The following is a 22,865-nucleotide window of genomic DNA, read 5'->3' on the forward strand; positions in this document are numbered from 1 at the left end:
GTGGTACCTATTTATGTACTTGCATCTGCATCCTTTTGAACTTTTGAGGGCCTCTTGTGGCTCAACAGGCTAATGCAGTCTGTTATTAACACAGCTGCCTGCAATTACAATTACTGCAGGTTCGAGTCCCACGAGGCCCAAGGTTAACTCAGCCTTCCATCCTTTATAAGGTAGGTAAAATGAGGACCCAGATTGTTGGGGGTGCAATACAAGTTGACTTTGTATATAATATACAAATGGATGAGACTATTGCCTTACACAATGTAAGCCGCCCTGAGTCTTCGGAGAAGGGCGGGATATAAATTCAAATAAAAACAACAACAACTGCTAGGCTGGCAAGAGCTGGAACGAGGATAGGAGTTCACCCCGTCATGTGGCGCTTGGGTCTCGAACCCAGGCTGCTGGCTTTCTAGCCAACAAGCCCAGCGTCTTAACCGCTGAGCCACCACCCCACCCCTTAAATTAAATAAAGGCTCACATGAAATTAGACCAAAGATTGCATTGCGTTTAGGCTGAGACTTTTGAGACCACAATTCTCAGAATATTAAAAGTTCGCAGGATCCATTTGCTGCATATATCAAAGCGGGCAGCCCAACTCAGATGCAAGGAACAACCTAGTCGTTCCAACAAAACACTCTTTTCATAATTAACATAGCCAAGAAATAACACAGAATACCTCTTGATGCCCATATCTCTGATAGCAGATGAAGGAGGACCTATGAAAATTATCCCTTCTTGGTTACACAGTTCAGCAAACTCTGTGTTTTCGGATAGGAAACCATAGCCCGGATGGATAGCCTAAAATCGGAAATATCAAAGGCATATTGAGAGAGGCTTTAAGGCTTTGTGACGTTTCTGCTGAGCTGCTCTAGGGACTCTCCAGAAGCTGAATCTCGCTTCCAAAATGCAGAAACATCCACAGTACTGTTTTCTAAACTCTCAAAAGCAGACTGAAGCTACCTACAATCTTTTCAGAATATTAGAATATTCAGAATATTCAATTCAAGGTATTGGTTACCATCTTTAAAGCGCTTCATGGCACAGGACCTGGTTATTTACGGGACCGCCTACTGCAACCGACGGCCTCCCAGCAACCAGTGCGCTCCCACAGAGTGGGCCTCCTTGGGGTACCGTCGGCTAGACAATGTCGGCTGGCGACCCCCAGGGGGAGGGCCTTCTCTGTGGGGGCTTCAACCCTCTGGAACGAATTACCACCTGGTATTCGCCAACTCCCCGATCTCCGGACTTTCCGACGCGAGCTGAAAACATGGTTGTTTCATTACGCAGGACTGGCCTGATAGTTTTAATTGGGAATTTTAAACGGGTTTTAAGGAGTAGCCTAAATTTAAATATTTCATTTTAAATTATTTTAATGTTTGTATATTGTTTTTTATATGGCTGTAAACCGCCCCGAGTCCTTCAGGAGAAGGGCGGTCTAGAAATTTAAATAAATAAATAAATAATAAATAAATAAATATTATCAGCAACTGGTCCATATTTCTTCAGCTGATCCATAGGAGAATGCAACGGTTAGTCGGTGCCCACTTCGCCTGCCTAACAATTACTACTGTATGTGACCAGCAAAAAAATCTGATCAATTCCTATGAGAGGTGATCTGCAAAGCCATCCAGCCATTATCCCTCTGTTGCACTTAAAAGACCTATGAAACAGTAGCATAGTGACATGTCGTTAGGATGACTGAACCTCTATAAGTAGTAGGTAGGTACACAGTTTAAACACAGAAAGAACTGGGGCATTAGCGGAATATTTACACAACTTTATGGGAAAAATTAAAATTATAAATAAATAAATAAATAAATGAGATCATTTTAAAAAAGGAAGACTTGCTGAATTAATTTAAATTGCTTTAAATCAGAATACCAAAGCCTGCAATGTGAGCTTAGTCACTTTCACACAGAATCCATGTTATCATGTTGCACTAACCCAAATTTAAGTAAAATAATAGCTGTTACAAAGCAGAATTTGTACCTGTGCTGCAGAGTTTCTGGCCACTTGCATTATTTTTTCCATGGATAGGTAGCTCTGCTGAGATGGTGCTGGACCAATGCAATAGGCTTCATCAGCCTACAAGAAAATGCCATCTTGTTACATTTTAGACTAACTTTTCTACAAGATTTTGAAGAACATCTTTGAAGAACAAACTCAAGCAGCAGACGGGGTTGAGCTGGATTAGCCAGAAGGACACGGTGGCTCAGGGGCTAGGATGTTGAGCTTGTTGATCGAAAGGTCAGCAGCTCGGCGGTTCGAATCCCTAGTGCTGCCATGTAATGGGATGAGCTCCTGTTACTTGTCCCAGCTTCTGCCAACCTAGCAGTTTCGAAAGCACGTAAAAATGCAAGTAGAAAAAATAGGGACCACCTTTGGTGGGAAGGTAACAGCATTCCGTAAGCCTTTGGTGTTGAGTCATGCCGGACACATGACCACGGAGATGTCTTCAGACAGTGCTGGCTCTTTGGCTTTGAAATGGAGATGAGCACCGCCCCCTAGAGTCGGCAACGACTAGCACATATGTGCGAGGGGAACCTTTACCTTTACCTAACTTAACAAAGAATCAAAATGGAAGCTGCAACCATGTTATCAAAGCCCCGCTCCTTTATAATTTGTGAGGTAGCGCTGGTTAAAAAAAAAGAGAGACGGCTTCAATCCTGCAGTCAAAGCCACCATCTTGACTTTTTTGACCACGGCTGCGGACACCCCAGGCATAGGACTTCCTAGTAAAGTTTGAACACCGATTACAAAACGCATGGCTTTATTTAGACCTGAAATGTGATTAAACCCTATGCCCTGATCACAGTGTTTCACAACCTGAGTAACTGAAAGAAACGTGGATTTCAACTCCCAGAATTCCCCAGCTGGCAATGCAGGAATGTTGGGAGTGATAGTCCTTTAAATGGCCAAGCTTGTAAAACGCTGAGCTAAGCCATGACTATTTTAAACCCTGAACTGGTTGTCATCTAAACACTGTACAACCATGGTTAGGTTTGCATACAGGTAGTTTTTTGTTTTTTATTTGCATTTATATCCCGCCCTTCTCCGAAGACTCAGGGCGGCTTACACTATTGTCAAGCAATAGTCTTCATCCATTTGTATATTATATACAAAGTCAAATTATTGCCCCCAACAATCTGGGTCCTCAGTCTTTGACTTACGACCACAACTGAACCCAAGCAAGGTATATAACCCAAGCATGGCTTAGGGCCCGGGTACTTACGGGACTGCCTGCTGTTACCTCATGCCTCCCACCGACCCGTGCGCTCTCACAGAGAGGGTCTTCTCAGGGTGCCGTCCACCAAGCAATGTCGGCTGGCGGCCCCCAGGGGAAGGGCCTTCTCTGTGGGATCACCTACTCTCTGGAACGAACTTCCCCCCGGTTTACGCCAATTACCCGACCTTCGGACCTTTCGCCGGGAATTGAAAACCTATCTATTTATCCAAGCGGGACTGGCCTGAATTTTAAATTTTCAAATTTTTAAATTTTAACAATTTCAGTGGGTATTTTAATATGGTCAATTTGACGGTTTTAATTTCGCCCTTTATTGAATAAGTTTTTTAATTCTGATTTTAAGTTTGTATATTTAAACTGTTTTAATGTAGGCTGTACACCGCCCTGAGTCCTTCGGGAGAAGGGCGGTATAAAAGTTTAAATAAATAAATAAAATAAATAAATAAATTTGTTAGGTGAGTTTCAGCCCATTTTATGACCTTTCTTGCCACAGCTGTTAAGCGAATGATCGTAGTTCTTAAAAGACACGGTTGTTTAAGCAACTCTGTTTTCTTCATTGACTTTGCTTGTCAGAAGGCTGCAAAAGGTGAACACATGACCCAGGACAGGGGTGGGTTTCAGCAGGTTCTGACCAGTTCTGGAGAACTGGAAGCGGAAATTTTGAGTAGTTCGGAGAACCGGTAGTAAAAATTCTGACAAGTCCCAGCTGATCGAGAAGAAATGGGGATTTTGCATTATCCTTCCCCTGGAGTGGGGTGGGAATGGAGATTTTACAGTATCCTTCCCCTGCCATGCCCACCAAACCACACCCACCATGCCATGCCACGCCCACCAAGCCACGCCCACAGAACCAGTAGTAAAACCCACCACTGACCCAGGACACTGCAACTGTCATAAATATGAACCCGTTGCCAAGTGTCCGAATTTTAATCACATGCCCATGTGGGGAATCCTGCAAGGGATGTTTGAAAAACAGTCATATGCCACTTTTCTCAGTGCCGCTGTAATTTGGAATAGTCACTAAACGCATGGTTGTAAGTTGAGGACTATCTGTATTGTGATCAACCTAAACTAGGGGTGTCAAACTTGATTTCATTAAGGGCCGCATCAGGATTGTGTTTGACGTGGAGGGATGAGGGGAGGGGGCAGGGGTGGCGTGGCCAGGATGCTGTCAGGGTTCCAAGTAACACCCCCAACAAAAGAAAACTCTGAGGCTTGAGTTTCCTCAAAGTTCCATTTGATTACAGATGTCATATTGGCACATCTGGGAAAACCCGAATCTGAAAGCTTCCAGGTTTTCCCCACCCAAAAGAAAATCCAAATCCCTTCCCCTGCACCCACGTGTCCATCACATGGCCCAATCAATGCACCATGCCAACCGGAGATGCCTCCCAGTTGCAGCCCACCAGGTGCAGGGCACGATGACCTTGACTCCTCTGAGAAAGGAATGTTATTATGACTACATATCACCTGGCTCCATACAATCGCCCCTCCCAGTTTCCCACAGTAGTAGGAAATGTGGCAGGCCTGAAGATCCAATGAAAAAAAGATGGCTTCCAGGCCTGAGATGGGCCATTTTCACTCTGTTTTCGCTGGCAGAGTGCTGCAGGAGGCTGTCCTGGTCAAAAATGGGGCTGGGGGTTGCATGCAGCCCTACCGAGCTCCGTTTTCGCTGGCAGAGGCATCGCGGGCTGGTCCTTTGCTATTTCCAGGGCGGCCCCGTAGGCCAGATCTAAGCACTCCAAGGGCCTTGAGTTTGACATCCCTGATCTAAACCAAGGCAACCACAATATCTCCAAGTATGGTTAAGTGAATGTGTATTATTCATACAAAATTATTTGGCTCCACAACTGCCTTAAGAGCAGCCCTTAAGAGTATGAACCGATGAATTTTACCATGGCTACGTGCATTGAATTCCGGTCAGCCTCGCTGTAAACTGCCACCGATTTCACCCCCATCTTCCGAGCGGTGCGCATCACTCTGCAAGCAATTTCTCCTCGGTTTGCCACAAGAACTTTCTCGATATTCCTTTGACCTGTGTTTTGTTTTTTTTAAATTAAAAAGCACATCATGAGAAATTAGGTCTGCCGTAAATACACCCATATCCTATGACTACTAACTGGTCCACGATTATTCGAAGGCCAGGATAATGTTATTATTTTTAATCTAACTTCAAAATTAGTTTCTAGTTATCGTGTATAAAACGTTAGAAATCTAGAAAAATTTCCATAAAGAAAACAAGCCAAATAATTTACCTGTTACAGAAGCATATTCTCTGGTACTCAAGGCCCAAAGCCATTTTCTGGGAAAGGAAAAGACCATCAAAAAAAAAAAAAAAATTAGCATTCAAAGTTACAACAGAGCTGGAAAAAAGTGATTTACAACCGTCCTTCAACTGAAAAAAGTGCACTTATGACCATCGCACTATCCCCAAGGTCACGTGATCATAATTCGCACACTTAGAAACCAGCATGTATTTACAGCAGGGGTCTGCAAATTTGGCTCTTTTAAGACTTGTGGACTTCAACTCCCAGAATTCCTCAGCCAGCTTTGAAGTCCACAAGTCTTAAAGTTGCCAAATTTGGAGACCCCTGATTTACAGCAATTGCCCCATTACCATTTGTGACCTTCCCAAACGAAATCAATACGGGAAGCCAGATTCACTTAATGATATGACTCACTTAACAACCATGACAAAAAAGGTCATAAAATTGGGCATGACTCATTTAAACACTTTTTGCCTAACAATGGAAATTCTATCTCCATTGTGGTCGTAAGTCGAAGACTACCTGTAGTTCCTGGGTGACATTCAAATCTGATTGGAGAGTGAGTCCAGTTTGTAGTTCAGTATGTTGTGTGAACACAATTCTCCCGGCCTGATACAGCCTCTCCTAAAGAACCACCATGCTTTTTAAGGGATTGGACAACCATTTATCCTGCTTGAGACCCTACATCAGATAAGACGAGAGAGTCCAGAGATATTTTACGAGACGAGTCCTCCACTCCTCTACCCGCAATAAAATACCTTATGCCACCAGACTCCAAATCTTGGGCAACTTAGACAACTTAGAACTACGCTGACTTCAGTCTGACCTAAGCATAATCCATAAATAATAACAACAACAACAACAGAGTTGGAAGGGACCTTGGAGGTCTTCTAGTCCAACCCCCTGCCCAGGCAGGAAACCCTACACCATTTCAGACAAATGGTTATCTAACATCATCTTAAAAATTTCCAGTGTTGGAGCATTCACAACTTCTGCAAGCAAGTTGTTCCACTGATTAATTGTTCCAACTGTCAGGAAATTTCTCCTTAGTTCTAAGAGTTGCTTCTCTCCTTGATTAGTTTCCATCCATTGCTTCTTGTTCTACCCTCAGGTGCTTTGGAGAATAGTTTGATTCCCTCTTCTTTGTAGCAATCCCTGAGATATTGGAACACTGCTGTCATGTCTCCCCTAGTCCTTCTTTTTATTAAACTAGACATACCCAGATCCTGCAACCGTTCTTCATATGTTTTAGCCTCCAGTCCCCTAATCATCTTTGTTGCTCTTCTCTGCACTCTTTCTAGAGTCTCAACATCTTTAATAAAATAAAATTATCTGCCACAATGTTCTACCTGTGGTTCAGCTTCAACCACAACAATACATGAGCACACAATAGATACAAACTTAAAGTGAACCCTTGCAAACTCAATTGCAGAAAATACGACTTCAGCAACAGAGTTGTTAATGCCGGGAATGCATTACCTGACTCTGTAGTTTCTTCCCCAAACCCCCAAAACTTTAACCTAAAACTGTCTACTGTTCACCTCGCCCCATTCCTAAGAGGTCTGTAAGGGGCGTGCATAAGTGAACCTGCGTGCCTACCCTCCCTGCGCTAATATTCCTTTTTTACTTACTCTTTTCATGCATCCAAATTACGTTTATACTTTTACCTGTTATCTTATATATGACTGAAAAGATAAATAAAATAAAAATAAATAAAATAAAAATGTTGAGCCGAGGGGCTGGACTAGAAGACCTCCAAAAGTCCCTTTCCCAGCTCTTGTTATTCTGCAATACGCTGGAAGCAGACCTGCGCCATATGGCAGGGAGGAAAGGCTGACAAAAATCACCCATCGCCGCTAGCCCTCCAGGTTGCGCGCGCGGAGGAGGGGGGAGGAGGTGTCTTGTGAAAGCTTAAGACACGTGTCGGCCCAAATAAATTCATACGTGCAAGGTTGACTTCTACAAAGCGCGACCTCAAAAATATGCCTCCAACCCCAGGAAGGGAAGGAAAAGGAAGGGACGGGGGAGGTCCCCCTTTCATTCGGGACCACCAAGCCAGACGGTGGGGGCCCTGCAAGGCACCGGCACGGCACAGCCGCGGAGCTCCTTGCCCTAGAATGGGGGGGAAAGCGGGGCTTTCCTCTCCCAACTATCCGGAGCAAACCCCGAGTGGAGTCGGGGGGAAGCTCCGCGCCCTGCGCCTTTACGCACTCACCGACCCTGCAGTGCCCGCCGGAGCTGGCGTCGCCCCTCGCTACCCAGCGCCAAAGCCGAGGCCGCCGCCATCCCTGAGTCGGAGCTACAAAGAGACGGGTGGGAAGGGGGGGAAACTTGGCCCGGTCTAGCGGCGGCGTTTGGGCCTATCAGCGAGGCCGGAAAGGAGGCCGGGCTCGGGTGGGGAAGGAAGCGGCGGAGCTTCTTCCCTGGCGAGGGAAAAGTTGGCCAACCTTCGCCAAGGAGAAGGGCAGGGCGCGCTCGCGGGGCTTTTCCAGGTGCCTCTGCCCGCCCCAAGAGCCTTGCCCAGCCCACTGTTTTTATGCACTTGGCTTCGTTCCCATCAAAAGCTTTAGTCTCCTTAGCCAGGTTTCTTGGTTTGTGCGGGGCTTGCATAAGAGCACAAAAGTGCCTACCGTTCCTGTCCTATTGTTCCCTTCATTATATCAAATTAATATAGTTGATGCATACATATATATATATATTTTTCTTCAAGATATGTTGAAGAAAATGACAATTGTTTGTGTATACTGTTGTGACAAAAAGAAATTAAAAAAAAAAGTCGAGGGAGGAGTTGAGGGTGCTTCTAAAAGGACACCCACAAAGGAGAGGGGGGGGGGTCAAGCTGTTTTCCAAGGCACCTGAGGGTTAAATTAACTAAGGGTTAAATTGCAACCTCTGACCGTCATTTGTGTTGTAAATGTTGTTCCTTTAATGAAGGTATTTTTTTTCCTTTCTTTTTCTTTTTCTTTTCCTTTTCTTTTATGTACACTGAGAGCATACGCACCACTTGGCCAACAAATAAATTCTATTCTATTCTATTCTATTCTATTCTATTCTATTCTTAGCGACAAAAAGGCATTAAGAGTTGTTAACCGCATAACTTCTTCTCTGGTAATATTGTACTACTAACCAGAGCATACAAAACCTTTGCTAGACCAGTTCTTGAATACAGCTCATCTGTCTGGAAGCCGCACTGCATATCGGACATTGATACAATCGAGAGAGTCCAGAGATATTTCACCAGAAAACTCCTCCATTCTGCTACCCGCAATACAATACCTTATGCCACCAGACTCCAAATTTTGGGCGTAGACAACTACGCAGACTTCAGTCTGACCTAAGCATAGTACATAAAATTATCTACCACAATGACTACTTCAGCTTCAACAATAAATAAAAATCTAATAAATAAATAAAACCAATTTTAAATTAATGTTTTACCCTGTATATATATATGTTTTTTTATATGGCTGTAAACCGCCCTGAGTCCCTAGGGAGATAGGGCGGTATAAAAGTGTGAATAATAAAAAAATAAATAAAAAATAAATAAATAAACCATAACAATACACGAGCAAATAATAGATATAAACCCAAGGTAAACCGCTCCAAACTCGATTGCAGAAAATATGACTTCAGCAACAGAGTGGTCAGTGTCTGGAATGCACTACCTGACTCTCTAGTTTCTTCCCCAAACCCCCAAAGCTTAAACTGTCCACTGTTGACCTCACCCCATTCCTAAGGGGTCTGTAAGGGGCACGCATAAGCACACCAACGTGCCTACTGTCCCTGTCCTAATATTCCTTTTTACTCTTACTGTTTTCATGTATTCAAATTATGTTTATACTTTTACCTGTTATCTTATATATGATTGACAAATAAATAAATAAATGGATGAATTAACAGATTAACAGAGTTGGAAGGGACCTTATAGGTCATCTAGTCCAACCCCCTGCTCAAGCAGGAGACCCTACACCCTTTCTGACAAATGGGAGTCCAATCTTTTCTTGAAAGCCTCCAGTGATGAAGCTCCTACAACTTCTGAAGACAACTTCTGTTCCATGGGTTGATTGTTCTCACTGTCAGAAAATTCCTCCTCATTTCTAGGTTGAATCTCTCCTTGGTCAGTTTCCAACCATTATTCCTTGTCTGGCCTTCAGGTGCTTGGAAAACAGCTTGACCCCCTCCTCTTTGTGTCAGCCCCCCAAATATGAAAACACTGCTATCATGTCTTCCCTAATTAATTCACATTAACATTAATTAGTTTAACTAATATTAACTGTTAATGTTAATGGGTGGAAACTAATCAAGGAGAGAAGCAACTTAGAACTAAGGAGGAATTTCCTGACAGAATGATTAATCAGTGGAACAACTTGCTTCCAGAAGTTGTGAATGATCCAACGCTGGAAGTTTTTAAGAAGATATTGGATAACCATTTGTCTGGGTTTTCTGCCTAAGCAGGGGGTTGGACTAGAAGACCTCCAAGGTCCCTTCCAACTCTGTTGTTCTATTCTATTCTATTCTATTCTATTCTATTCTATTCTATTCTATTTCTATAATTCTGTTCACACACACGCTTCGAACCAAGCTTCGCTCTCCTTGCACCAGTATCGGTGGGAGGCCTGGACTCGACATGTTGGGTGAACCCAGTTCCTCTCTTTATTAACGATTTTTTTATTAGTTTATAACGGAATGACAGTGACACGAATGTGGGGGGAGGGGGGAATGCTCCTCCCAAGGACAGGCCCAGTGGTGGGATTCAGCCAGTTCGCACCACTTCGGGAAAACCGGTTGTTAACTCTCTGAGCAGTTTGGCAAACTGGTTGTTGGAAGAAATCATTAGGGCAGAGAACCGGTTGTTAAATTACTTGAATCCCACCACTGGACAGACCCCCACTTTCAGGGTTCAGATAGATCGCCTTTTTTAATTAATGGGACTCAGAGCACAGAGATGTCTCCAATGTGAGGATTCTGAATTCTTATTTTTGGCCTCTTGGACGAGTACAATGTAGGAATGTACATAGAGCATTTTTTTTTCTTCAGAGAAAAGTATTGGGAATGAAAGTTCATAATTATTCAGAGCAAGAAACTTGGGCTGTGAATTTAAAGCTATTTTGTAAACTTTTTTTCTCTCCATCTTTTGAAGAGTTTGAGATTTATTATTAACAAAGTACATTTTTAAGATACTGGCCATTGCCTTCACTTAGGAAGGTATCTGATCCACCATCTTCACCAAGCCTCAGTAGGTGGCAGTAGTTGTCTGACTTTGAAAACTAACCATGATTGGATCTGGTTGATAGTGGATGAAAGAGTTGGACCACAGATTAGCCTTCCAGAAACTTTTGAAACATATTTTTTTTTCCTTTGCAAATGCATACATTTGCAAAGCACTAGCACTTTCATCTCAGAATCCACATTTTGCATGAGTATTTGGGCTACATTATTTGATGGGAACAAATTTTAATCCAGCCTCTCTTTTGTGGTTTGTATAGGACCAGTAAAGGAACCAAGTTTTGGTGTGGTAGGAAAAAAAATGAATTAATGAATTTCTATATTAATGAAGTAAAATGAATTAATTAAATTTCTATACCAGCCATTTCTCCTAAATGAGTCTGGAGGGTTTAGATTAGAACATCGTAATAAAACCATATAAACACACAAATAAAAGCATAAATCAAGTTAAAACTTTCAAGTTAAAAAATGGTAAAAACAAATGCAAAAGCTAGGAAGTTGACAAGGCAGTGACAGTGTTCTTAGTTACAAAAGAAATAGTTTGTAATTGCAATATACTTCTAGTTTCTCCACAATTTAGATAAATCGCCAGAAAAACAAACATCTCACAACTTTAGAAAGATCTAATTTGCCTAAAGAGGAATATTTTCTTGGAAAATAGTTCTCTCTTTTTTTTTACAGTGTTTTTCTGAGCCCCAAGAGTTTAAAATAAGCTGTTCACAAAAATAAAAGGAACACTTAAACAACACAATGTACACTGCTCAAAAAATAAAGGGAACACAATGTACAGTAGTTGAATGTGCTGACAACACAATCACACAAAAATTATCAATGGAAATAAAATTGAGCAACCCATGGAGGTCTGGATTTGGAGTTACACTCAAAATTAAAGTGAAAAACAACACTACAGCCTGATCCAACTTTGATGTAATGTCCTTAAAACAAGTCAAAATGAAGCTCAGTTGTGCGTGTGGCCTCCACATGCCTGTATGACCTCCCTACAATGCCTGGGCATGCTCCTGATGAGGTGGTGGATGGTCTCCTGAGGGATCTCCTCTCACACTTGGACAAAAGCATCCCCCAACTCCTGGACAGTCTGTGGTGCAACAGTGGATGGATGGAACGAGACATGATGTCCCAGATGTGCTCAATTGGATTCAGGTTTGGGGAACGGACAGGCCAGTCCATAGGATCAATGCCTTCATCTTGGAGGAACTGCTGACACACTCCAGCCACATGAGGTCTAGCATTGTCTTGCATTAGGAGGAACCCAGGGCCAACCGCACCAGCATATGGTCTCACAAGAGGTCTGAGGATCTCATCCTGGTACCTAATGGCAGTCAGGCTACCTCTGGCGAGCACATGGAGGGTTGTGCGGCCCCCTAAAGAAATGCCATCCCACAACATTACTGACCCACTGCCAAACCGGTCATGCTGGAGGATGTTGCAGGCAGCAGAACGTTCTCCACGGCGTCTCCAGACCTTGTCACGTCTTTCACATGTGCTCAGTGTGAACCTGCTTTCATCTGAGAAGAGCACAGGGCGCCAGTGGCGAAGTTGCCGGTCTTGGTTTTCTCTGGCAAATGCCAAACGTCCTGCATGGTGTTGGGCTGTGTAAGCACAACCCCCACTTGTGGACGTCGGGCCCTCATACCACCCTCATGTAGTCTGTTTCTGACGGTTTGAGCAGCCACATGCGCATTTGTGGCCCGCTGGAGGTCATTTTGCAGGCTCTGGCAGTGCTCCTCCTGTCCCTCCTTGCACAAAGGCGGTGGTAGCAGTCCTGCTGCTGGGTTGTTGCCCTCCTACGGCCTCCTCCACATCTCCTGATGTACTGGCCTGTCTCCTGGTAGCGCCTCCATGCTCTGGACACTACACTGACAGACACAGCAAACCTTCTTGCCACAGCTCGCATTGATGTGCCATCCTGGATGAGCTGCACTACCTGAGCCACTTGTGTGGGTTGTAGACTCCGTCTCATGCTACCACTAGAGTGACAGCACCGCCAGCATGCCGGGATAGCTCAGGCAATAGAGAAGCCTGTTATTAAAAACACAGAGCCTGCAATTACTGCAGGTTCGAGCCCGGCCCAAGGTTGACTCAGCCTTCCACCCTTTATAAGGTAGGTAAAATGAGGACCCAGATTGTTGGGGGGGCAATAAGTTGACTTTGTAAAAAAATATACAAATAGAATGAGACTATTGCCTTATACATTGTAAGCCGCCCTGAGTCTTCAGAGAAGGGCGGGGTATAAATGTAAACAAACAAACAAAAAGTGACCAAACCATCAGCCAGAAAGCATAGGACCTCTGTGGCTCAGACTGCTAAGACAGTCTGCTATTAACACAGCTGCTTGCAATTACTGCAGGTTCTAGTCCCACCAGGCCCAAGGTTGACTCAGCCTTCCATCCTTTATAAGGTAGATAAAATGAGGACCCAGATTGTTGGGGGCAATAAGCTGACTTTGTATATAAATATACAAATAGGATGAAGACTATTGCTAACATAGTGTAAGCCGCCCTGAGTCTTCAGAGAAGGGCGGGATATAAATGCAAATAAAAAAAAAAATAGGAACTGAGAAGTGGTCTGTGGTCACCACCTGCAGAACCACTCCTTTATTGGGGATGTCTTGCTAACTGCCTATGCTTTCCACCTGTTGTCTATTCCATGTGCACAAAAGCATGTGGAATTGAATGTCAATCAATGTTGCTACCTGAGTGGACAGTTTGATTTCATAGAAGTGTGATTGACTTGGAGTTACATTGTGTTATTTAAGTGTTCCCTTTATTTTTTTGAGCAGTTAATATCTCAAGAAGAAAGGAGTGGCCGATCACTTCTATTCTTTGCCAAGAAAATTCTCCAGGAAGTTATGCTTTTTATCAAATAACTAAGAGAAAATTGATTAAATACCAGTGAATACAAGGCTGTGCAACCTCAAGTCAACTGATCTGGCAGAATTTGCTTGGCCCTTTCCATTCTGCCTTTCAGCAGTTTGAAAACTAGACTAGATAGATTGAGTTACATGAGACAGATAATGCATTTTTGAACCAATCTATGGTTAACTGAAACATGGTTTATTTCAGTATTTCATTTTCCTGGATTTGTACAATGCAGTGAGTTACAAATTTAACCATTCTGGCCAAGCATATTGTGAAGCAGCAATCTGTATGTGTAAAAGCATGCAGAGTTGATTGAATTAACACAATATGATATGCCATAACATGGTTTGGTTTTAGCACAGCACAACTTGTAAAAAAAAGAATAGCCTGGATGTTTTATAAACCATTTATTGCTAAGCCAGTTAATGGGTACTCAATAAGCCATGATGAAGTCATGGTTTAGTACAAAGGGTATATCCAGCCATTATTGTAACCTTGAAGTTGGCAGCAGTTGGGAAATAATGTCCTATAGAGAAGGACAGGCAGCCTATTCCCTAACTAAGGAGTAAGGTAAAATAATTGGTTTCAATCATAGAACCATAGAATTGGAGGAGACCTTGGAGGTCTTCTAGTCCAACCCCTGCCCTTAAGGCAGAAGTCCTTATACCATCCCGAATAAATGACTCTCCAATCTCTATTTTAAAACTTCCAGTGTTGGAGCATCCACAAGTTCTGGAGGCAAGTCATTCCACGGATTTATTTATTTATTTATTTATTTCGATTTTTATACCGCCCTTCTCCCGAAGGACTCAGGGCATCCTGATAGTAATTCTTACTATCAGGAAATTCCTCCTTAGTTCCAGATTGAATTTCCCTCTGACATGCTTCTACCCATTGCTGCTTGTCCTGCCGTCCGTGTTTAACCGTTATTAAAGTTCAGAACATAATGTTTATTGAAGATTTTGCCTACGCACCTCTAACAATCTACTGCAGAAAGATAATAATAATAATAATAATAATAATAATAATAATAATAATAATAATAATAATAATAATAATAATAATAATAATAATATCAGATTTGGAAGGGACCTTGGAGGTCTTCTAGTCCAACCCCCTGCCCAGGCAGGAAGCCCTACACCATTTCAGACAAATGGCTATCCAACATCCAGATCTATGTGCGACATACGCATTATTACTACTAAGCTTAATTGAATTCATGCAGGTGAATTAAAAAAAAAAGCACCATAGCACCCAAGCAAATAAATACATTGCTACTGTTGTGTATAGATAATAGACATGTATGCACCTTCATTGAGCTGATTAATTTCCGATCAAGTGTTAAAAGTGTCACAGATTTAAAAATCAGCTGCTATTTGCACATCTGATTGCCACAGAAAAGCAAGGAGCATCTCCCCTTCTTCCTGATCTTATCATTTATTGCTTCTATACCCATTCATAAATAAACTTTGGGATTCAGATACGGCTGTATCCAGCATGAGCTTTCCTTCTATAAAGCACACAGGAGAACAGAATGATGATAAATAATCCCGACAGGCTGAAGCCAATTGCTGCTGGGATCAACTTCATGTTTGTATCCGACATGCACTCCTCTTCTGCAATTCGAAAAAAAAAAAAAAGAATGTTAGACTTCAATGAAGAAGCATCATATGATTCCACGGTGATTTTCATCTTCCACGGTGATTTTTATCTGAGTCAAATAAAAGCTATAGGGAATTATCCCAGACCTTGTGAGCACCATATGTGAAGGTTATCTTTGTACCAGTTAAAATCATTTGAACGATGGCAAATCTGTAGAGAAGCAGTTTGGTTTAGTGGTTGAGGCACCAGACTAGAAAGCCAGTCGACCATGAGTTCCGGTCCCGCCTTAGGGATGAAAGCCGGCTGGGTGACTTTGGGCCAGTCACGCTCTCTCAGCTCAACCCACCTCACAGGGTTGTTCTTGTGATGACAATAGGAGGCGGAAGGTGTGTTGCATACGTTCGCTTATCAGTTATTTATGTAAATGTTTCCATTTCCAAGATGGTGCCGCCGACAGCTGCCTCGGTGAAATGATCTCTTTTTCCCGAACGCCATCACTCTGCTAAACAAATAATTCCCTCGACACTATCAAACTATTTTATTTATTTATTTGTGATTTATTTATTTATTTATTTATTTATTTAATTTATTTATTTTATGTATTTATTTATTTTATTTATTTATTTTGTCAATCATATATAAGATAACAGGTAAAAGTATAAACATAATTTGGATACATGAAAAGTAAATAAAAAAGGAATATTAGGACAGGGACGGTAGGCGCAGAGGTGCTCTTATGCACACCCCTTACAGACCTCTTAGGAATGGGGTGAGGTCAATAGTAGACAGACTAAGGTTAAAGTTTTGGGGGTTTGGGGAAGAAACTACAGAGTAAGGTAGTGCATTCCAGGCATTGACCACTCTGTTACTGAAGTCATATTTTATGCAATAGAGTTTGGAGCGGTTTATCTTGAGTTTGTATCTATTGTGTGCTAGTGTATTGTTGTGGTTGAAGCTAAAGTAGTCATTGACAGGTAGGACATTGTGGCAGATAATTTTATGTGCTATGCTTAGGTCAGACTGAAGTCGGTGTAGTTCTAAGTTGTCTAAGTTGCCCAAATTTGGAGTCTGGTGGCGTAAGGTATTTTATTACGGGTAGAGGAGTGGAGGACTCTTCTCATAAATTATCTCTGGACTCTCTCGATTGTATTAATGTCAGATACGCAGTGCGGCTTCCAGACAGATGAACTGTATTTAAGAATTGGTCTAGCAAATGTTTTGTATGCTCTAGTTAGTAGTACAACATTACCAGAGAAGAAGCTATGCAAGATTAGGTTAACAACTCTTAGTGCCTTTTTGGCAATGTTGTTAGATCTTTAGAATGTTAGAATTTAGAATGTTAGATGTTGTTAGATCTTTAGAAATGAGTACTCCAAGGTCCTTATTATTCACTTATTATTCACTATTATTCACTAAGGCTGCATTACTCTTACTATTAGTCTTCTCATTGTTCCTATCATCCATCTCCTCCCACTTATGACTACATGACTGTAACCTTGTTGCTTGTATCCTTGCGATTTATATTGATACTGATTGTTTCCTAGTATGATTTGATCGCTTATTTGTACCCTATGACTATCATTAAGTGTTGTACCTTATGATTCTTGACGAACGTAACTTGTCTTTTTATGTACACTGGGGACATATGCACCAAAGACAAATTCCTTGTGTGTCCAATCACACTTGGCAATCAAGAATTCTAATCTATTCTAAACAGCAAAGGTAGGATAAAAATAAATAATAAGGCTATGAATCTTGACAATTCCAATAAGATTGAAAGCTGTCATATTAGAGGCGGAGATCCCTCTAATTAGAGATGGAGACCCTTTGAGAGCTGTATGCAACGAAATTCCATTAATGTATGCCGATCAGTGTACATTCAAAGTGACAATAAAGTTATTCTAAGTTTTAAGTCTAGGTGTTGCCTCATCTGAAAATTATAAAAGCATTTTTTCTCTTGGGGGCTACTGGGAAATTTATTAAAGGAATCCTATGCACATATTTATATGCATGCAAAGTTGGCTTCGATTAAATGCAGCACGGCTGAGAGGGAATCAGTGAAAAGTTCATCACTTCGCATCTACCCCAAGACCTGGAGATGATGGTGTGAAAATGTCCCTTTGTGCCCTCAGCAGGAAACTCTTAATCATAGGAACCGTGGGGTGGCACATACTAACCTTTTCCAAATTGGTTATTTACGATATCAAAGGCTTGAAGCTGGGAATTGGCAGCCTGCAGTTGAAAGTTGCTGGCTAAGCCCACCGTTTGCTTACTGGAACACCTGAAGGAGTTTCCCACAGCTGTGGAAAAGAGCTGGTCGTTTTTAATTCCGTTGTACCTGAAACCTGAAATTTTGCAGAGAAAGACACATCACTGTTGATCTTTGCGGCTAATTTTATCTCTGATGTATCTCTGTGTCTCTGCAATACCAAACCCTAACACTAATGCCCGGTTGTTGTTTTTATTTATTTATATTTTATTCCAGATTGTTTTGGTTGTGGTGCAACCAAAACAATCTGGAACTGAACACACACAAAACTGTAGAAATGATGGTAGACTTTAGGAGAAACCCTTCCATACTTCCACCTCTCATAATACTAGACAACACAGTATCAACAGTAGAAACCTTCAAATTTCTAGGTTCTATCATATCGCTGTATAACATCAAAAACATCATTAAAAAAGGACAGCAAAGAATGTTCTTTCTGCACCAACTCAGTAAGCTCAAACTGCCCAAGGAGCTGCTGATTCAGTTCTACAGAGGAATTATTGAGTCTGTCATTTGCACCTCTATAACTGTCTGGTTCGGTTCTGCAACCCAACAAGAAAAACACAGACTTCAGAGGATAATTAGAACTGCAGAAAAAATAATTGCTACCAACCTGCCTTCCATTGAGGACCTGTATACTGCACGAATCAAGAAGAGGGCCGTGAAAATATTTACAGATCACTCGCATCCTGGACATAAACTGTTTCAACTCCTACCCTCAAAACGACGCTATAGAGCACTGCACACCAGAACAACTAGACACAAGAACAGTTTTTCCCCGAAGGCCATCACTCTGCTAAACAAATAATTCCATCAACACTGTCAAACTATTTACTGAATCTGCACTACTATTAATCTTCTCATAGTTCCCATCACCAATCTCTTTCCACTTATGACTGTATGACTATAACTTGTTGCTGGCAATCCTTATGATTTATATTGATATATTGACCATCAATTGTGTTGTAAATGTTGTACCTTGATGAACTTTTCTTTTCGTTTATGTACACTGAGAACATATGCACCAAGACAAATTCCTTGTGTGTCCAATCACACTTGGCCAATAAAAATTCTATTCTATTCTATTCTATTCTATTCTATTCTCCACAGTTCAACCCTGAGCTGCACATATTCTCTCTTATTGGAACCAGCCTTTATGGTTAATTTATGTGAAAGCTACAATATGGTCCTCCGATATCTATTCGTAACAATATCTATATTGTTACATTACATAATATATAATAGTAGATATTATAACGTAGAAGAGTATCCAGAAACTTCAGCTGGTTTAAAAAAACAATTCTACGCGGGAGAAAACCCGAATAACCAAAGACCTATATACAAACACCCGCGAAAACCTCAGAAAACTAACAAGTAAAAGTATAAACATAATTTGGATACATGAAAAGAGTAAGTAAAAAGGAATATTAGGACAGGGACAGTAGGCACACAGGTTCACTTATGCACGTCCCTTACAGACCTCTTAGGAATGGGGCGAGGTCAACAGTAGACAGTTTAAGGTTAAAGTTTTGGGGGTTTGAGGAAGAAACTACAGAGTCAGATAGTGCATTCCAGACATTGACCACTCTGTGGCTGAAGTCATATTTTCTGCAATCAAGTTTGGAGCGGTTTACTTTGAGTTTTATGTTGAGTTTTGCACAACACTAAACTGTGCTTTAGATGTCCTAGTTGGAGTCATACAATAGACTAGTTCAGTGGTCTCCAAATTTGCCAACTTTAAGACTTGTGGACTTCAACTCTCAGAATTACTCAGCCAGCATGGGTAAGTCAACATTAAGTGTCAAATTGTACTCTATGACCATCATTTGTGTTGTAAAGGTTGTACCTTGATGAAGGTATCTTTTCTTTTATGTACGCTGAGAGCATATGCACCAAAACAAATTCCTTGTGTATCCAATCACACTTGGCCAATAAAATTCTATTCTATTCTATTCTATTCTATTCTATTCTATTCTATTCTATTCTATTCTACTCTTAAAGTTGCCAAATTTGGAGACTCCAGAACTAGGCTAATGTTTCTCAACGTTGGCCACTTTAAAGATACGTGGACTTCAACTCCACAAATTTCCCAGGCAGCTTGAAAGTTCAAGTCCACACATCTTAAAGTGGCCAAGGTTGAGAAACATTGGACTATTCTAAGATACGGTTGGTTTGCTTGTGGTTCCAGACACAGCCAGACAGCTATGTTAATTTGCAATCTTCCAGATTTTGGGACTGTCTGAAAAATAGGCTGGTATAAATTGGGAGGGATCCCAATGCCAGGACTCTGTTCTGCTTTAGCACTGAGTGGTGATACCCTTACAGTTTTAATGCAGGACAAATTAGTAGAATTCCATAAAAGTTCCATTAACGTGTCTCCTGCCAGTGAGAAAAACAAACTCCACTAATTTGAACTGGAGAAAGAGAGATGTTTTGAAGTTACGGGACCTGGGTTAATCTGAAAAGAGCAGCTAGTTGTCTCTAGATTTTGGCTATTCTAGACCAGTTCGGCTCTTCTACTACAGTTCTGCTCACCACAATACAGAAGAGATGCTGAGACTCTGGAAAGTGAGCAGAGAAGAGCAACAAAGACGATGAAGGCTCTGGAGGCTAAATCATAGGATGGACAATTGAGGGAGTTAGCTAGGATGTCTAATTTATCAAACAGAAAGATTAGAGGTTGGGGGGAATGATATTTGTCTTCAAGTACTTGAGATGTCACAGGAAAGAGGGGATTGCCTTATTCTCCAAAGCACCAGAGGGCAGGACAAGAATTAATGGGTGGCCACTTCATAAAGAGAGCTCCAACCTAGAAGTAAGGGGAAATTTTCTGACAATGAGAAAAATTAATCGGCTTGCATCCTGGAGTTTGTTGATGCTCCATCACTGGAAGTTTTTAAAAATCCATTTGGGATGACATAAGATCTATTTTGAGTAGGGGTTTGGACTAGAAGACCCCACACACACACAAGGTCCCTGTGAGTCTATGTTTTATTTGTAATCCAGCATTTAGTTGTGACAGTATCTGAAGGAAAGATGGATTCCACTTTAACAATCAATCACCTGAATGTAGAAGATACCTGGTACTTTACCTTGTGAGAGAACGATCAAAGAAGCTTCAATCATGCTGATATAATAGATCTTTTCTTTCTGGAAATAATAATAGAAAGAGAAATAAAGGGTTTTTTAAAGTCCCAATGACTTCTTAGAATTTTTTTTTTAATTTGCATTTATATCCCGCCCTTCTCCGAAGACTCAGGGCGGCTTACACTATGTTAGCAATAGTCTTCATCCTATTTGTATATTTATATACAAAGTCAACTTATTGCCCCCAACAATCTGGGTCCTCATTTTACCTACCTTATACAGGATGGAAGGCTGACTCAACCTTGGGCCTGGTGGGACTCGAGCCGGCACTAATTGCAAGCAGCTGTGTTTAATAACAGACTGTCTTACCAGTCTGAGCCACAGAGGATTAGCTTGGATTCATGCATCACGTTATGCCTTTCTATTTTTCAAGGCTGATCTTGTGCGCCCAACAGCTTCACTGCTACACCAAGTTGGCTTCATCTGATTAGTTGCATTTAAGTTTAACATGTTATGTCAATCTCCAGCCAATGTAGATTACAAACCGTAGGAGTTTAGCAATTGGTGTGAATTCAGCTAACTGTGCTTTGCCCTGCAAATCATAGTTAAGCAAAACGTGTTTTATTATTTATTTACACCAATTTTATTATTTCTTTAGGCCGAATTGTAGGCCACCTTATTCACCAGATTCAACAAGCTACAGGTAGTCCTCAACAGTTACAACAGTTCATGTAGTGACCATTCAACGGGACTGAAAAAAAGTTATGACCATTTTTCACACCACTGTTGCAAGCCTTCCCCATGGTCACATGATTAAAATTTGGATGTTTCGCAACCCGTTCATAATTATGACGGTTGCAGTGTCCCAGGGTCATGTGATCCCCTTTTGTGACCTTCTGACAAGCAAAGTCAAAGGGGAAGCTGGATTCACTTAACAAACGTGCTACTAACTTAACAACTGCAGTGATTCACTTTACAATGGCAGCAATAAAAGGTCATTAAACGGAGCAAAAACAGCTGTCTTACTTTAACAACAGACGTTTTGGGCTCTATTGTGGTCATGAATCAAGTACTACCCTGTTTCCCCGGTTGGGTCTTATTTTCGGGGAAACAGGATCAGGAGATGCCAGAGTTGAAGAGAAAGAACTGGAAAAAAATCATGAAATATCACGACCCGGCCATCGAAACTACACGGCTATGGATGAAACATGTGACAGTGATACCCATTGTCATCGGGGCACTTGGTACCATGTACAAGAATTGTATAGGATACATCAACAAATTGCAGCTTCCTGCAATAACACCAGCAGAACTGCAAAAAACTGCGTTACTTGGAACATCGTACCTCTTAAGAAGGTACTTGGTTGATACCTAGGACGCTGGCAGCAGCCCGTATCAACCATTAGCACCATTCAATAGTATTTGTGATGCCTTTTTGAATGTTTAGTTGACTGAGTTTCATGTTTAATAAATAAAGATAATAATAATAAAATAATACCCCCCCCATTGTGTGAATGCCACCAAGTAAGTCTTTTTTTTTTAATAAAAAGTTTTATTTTAACATTCATATCCAATAACATATTTAATGTACCATCATATACAATTAATCGGACCTGCCCGGTCACCGCCCCCTTCCTACTCTCTTCCCTTCTCTACCTTCTTCTACTTTCCATGACCATCCTCCCCTTCTCTTATCTACCTCCTCTCCTCCTTCCTCCCTACTCTTTTCTTCTCCCTCTTCTATCCCTCTTCCTTCCTTTCCTCTTCCTCCTCTTCTCTTTCCTACCTCCTTCTCTCTTCTACTTCCTTCCTTCCCATCATTCTGAAATGATAGCCAGGCAGCTCCGATCTTACATTGATTATACATCTTCAATCATCTCTGTACATTAACCATCAATCCATTTTCTACCTCATCCCCCCCCCCCCCCCCCTCCCCCCCCCACCCTGCAGGACTTCCCAGAACCGAATACAGGGTATAAAACTAACAATCAAAAATTAAAATATAACACAAATCATAATACATAGTCACTCCTTAAAACCTCGACTCCCCGATCTCAGAAATTTCCAATTGAGTTCGTATTTGTTCTTCATTAAAGTACATAGTTTTTAATATCCAACCTTCATCAAACAGTACCAAAACAACGTTCCATCTTCCAATATTCACCAGGTAAGAGTCTTTATGGTATGGCTAGATCTTTCTCTTTCCAAACTTTTTCTATATGTTTCCTTTTTTGAGTGCTCATAATGAAAGAAAATTAAACAGCACCTAAATGCTAGGAAACTCAGTAACT

At 41.5% G+C, this 22,865-nt stretch overlaps 2 protein-coding genes across 6 annotated transcripts in view; both read right to left on the minus strand.

Moving 5' to 3' along the window:
* MCCC1 (methylcrotonyl-CoA carboxylase subunit 1) overlaps nt 1-7,877 on the minus strand; it is a 38,553-nt gene extending 30,676 nt beyond the window's left edge. The window contains exons 1-5 of one of the 3 annotated variants that reach the window (XM_058187957.1): nt 7,727-7,877; nt 5,500-5,546; nt 5,140-5,279; nt 1,990-2,085; nt 677-798 (exon numbers count right to left, since the gene is read on the minus strand). In XM_058187957.1, coding sequence (XP_058043940.1) covers nt 677-798; nt 1,990-2,085; nt 5,140-5,279; nt 5,500-5,546; nt 7,727-7,797 — 476 coding nt within the window. In that variant the 5' untranslated portion in view covers nt 7,798-7,877. Of the gene's footprint in view, nt 1-676; nt 799-1,989; nt 2,086-5,139; nt 5,280-5,499; nt 5,547-6,033; nt 6,316-7,726 lie in introns of those variants that run through there. The other 2 variants (XM_058187960.1, XM_058187959.1) reach the window with 2 other exon arrangements.
* A 5,913-nt stretch (nt 7,878-13,790) lies between these two features.
* The window catches only part of LAMP3 (lysosomal associated membrane protein 3), a 20,516-nt gene continuing 11,441 nt past the window's right edge, over nt 13,791-22,865 (minus strand). Inside the window, exons 4-6 of one of the 3 annotated variants that reach the window (XM_058189008.1) lie at nt 20,580-20,637; nt 17,396-17,563; nt 13,791-15,232 (exon numbers count right to left, since the gene is read on the minus strand). In XM_058189008.1, coding sequence (XP_058044991.1) covers nt 15,093-15,232; nt 17,396-17,563; nt 20,580-20,637 — 366 coding nt within the window. In that variant the 3' untranslated portion in view covers nt 13,791-15,092. The remainder of the gene's footprint in view (nt 15,233-17,395; nt 17,564-20,579; nt 20,638-22,865) is intronic. The other 2 variants (XM_058189010.1, XM_058189009.1) reach the window with 2 other exon arrangements.

This window comes from Ahaetulla prasina, chromosome 6 (genome assembly GCF_028640845.1).
Source record: "Ahaetulla prasina isolate Xishuangbanna chromosome 6, ASM2864084v1, whole genome shotgun sequence".
NCBI classification, from domain to species: Eukaryota; Metazoa; Chordata; class Lepidosauria; order Squamata; family Colubridae; genus Ahaetulla; species Ahaetulla prasina.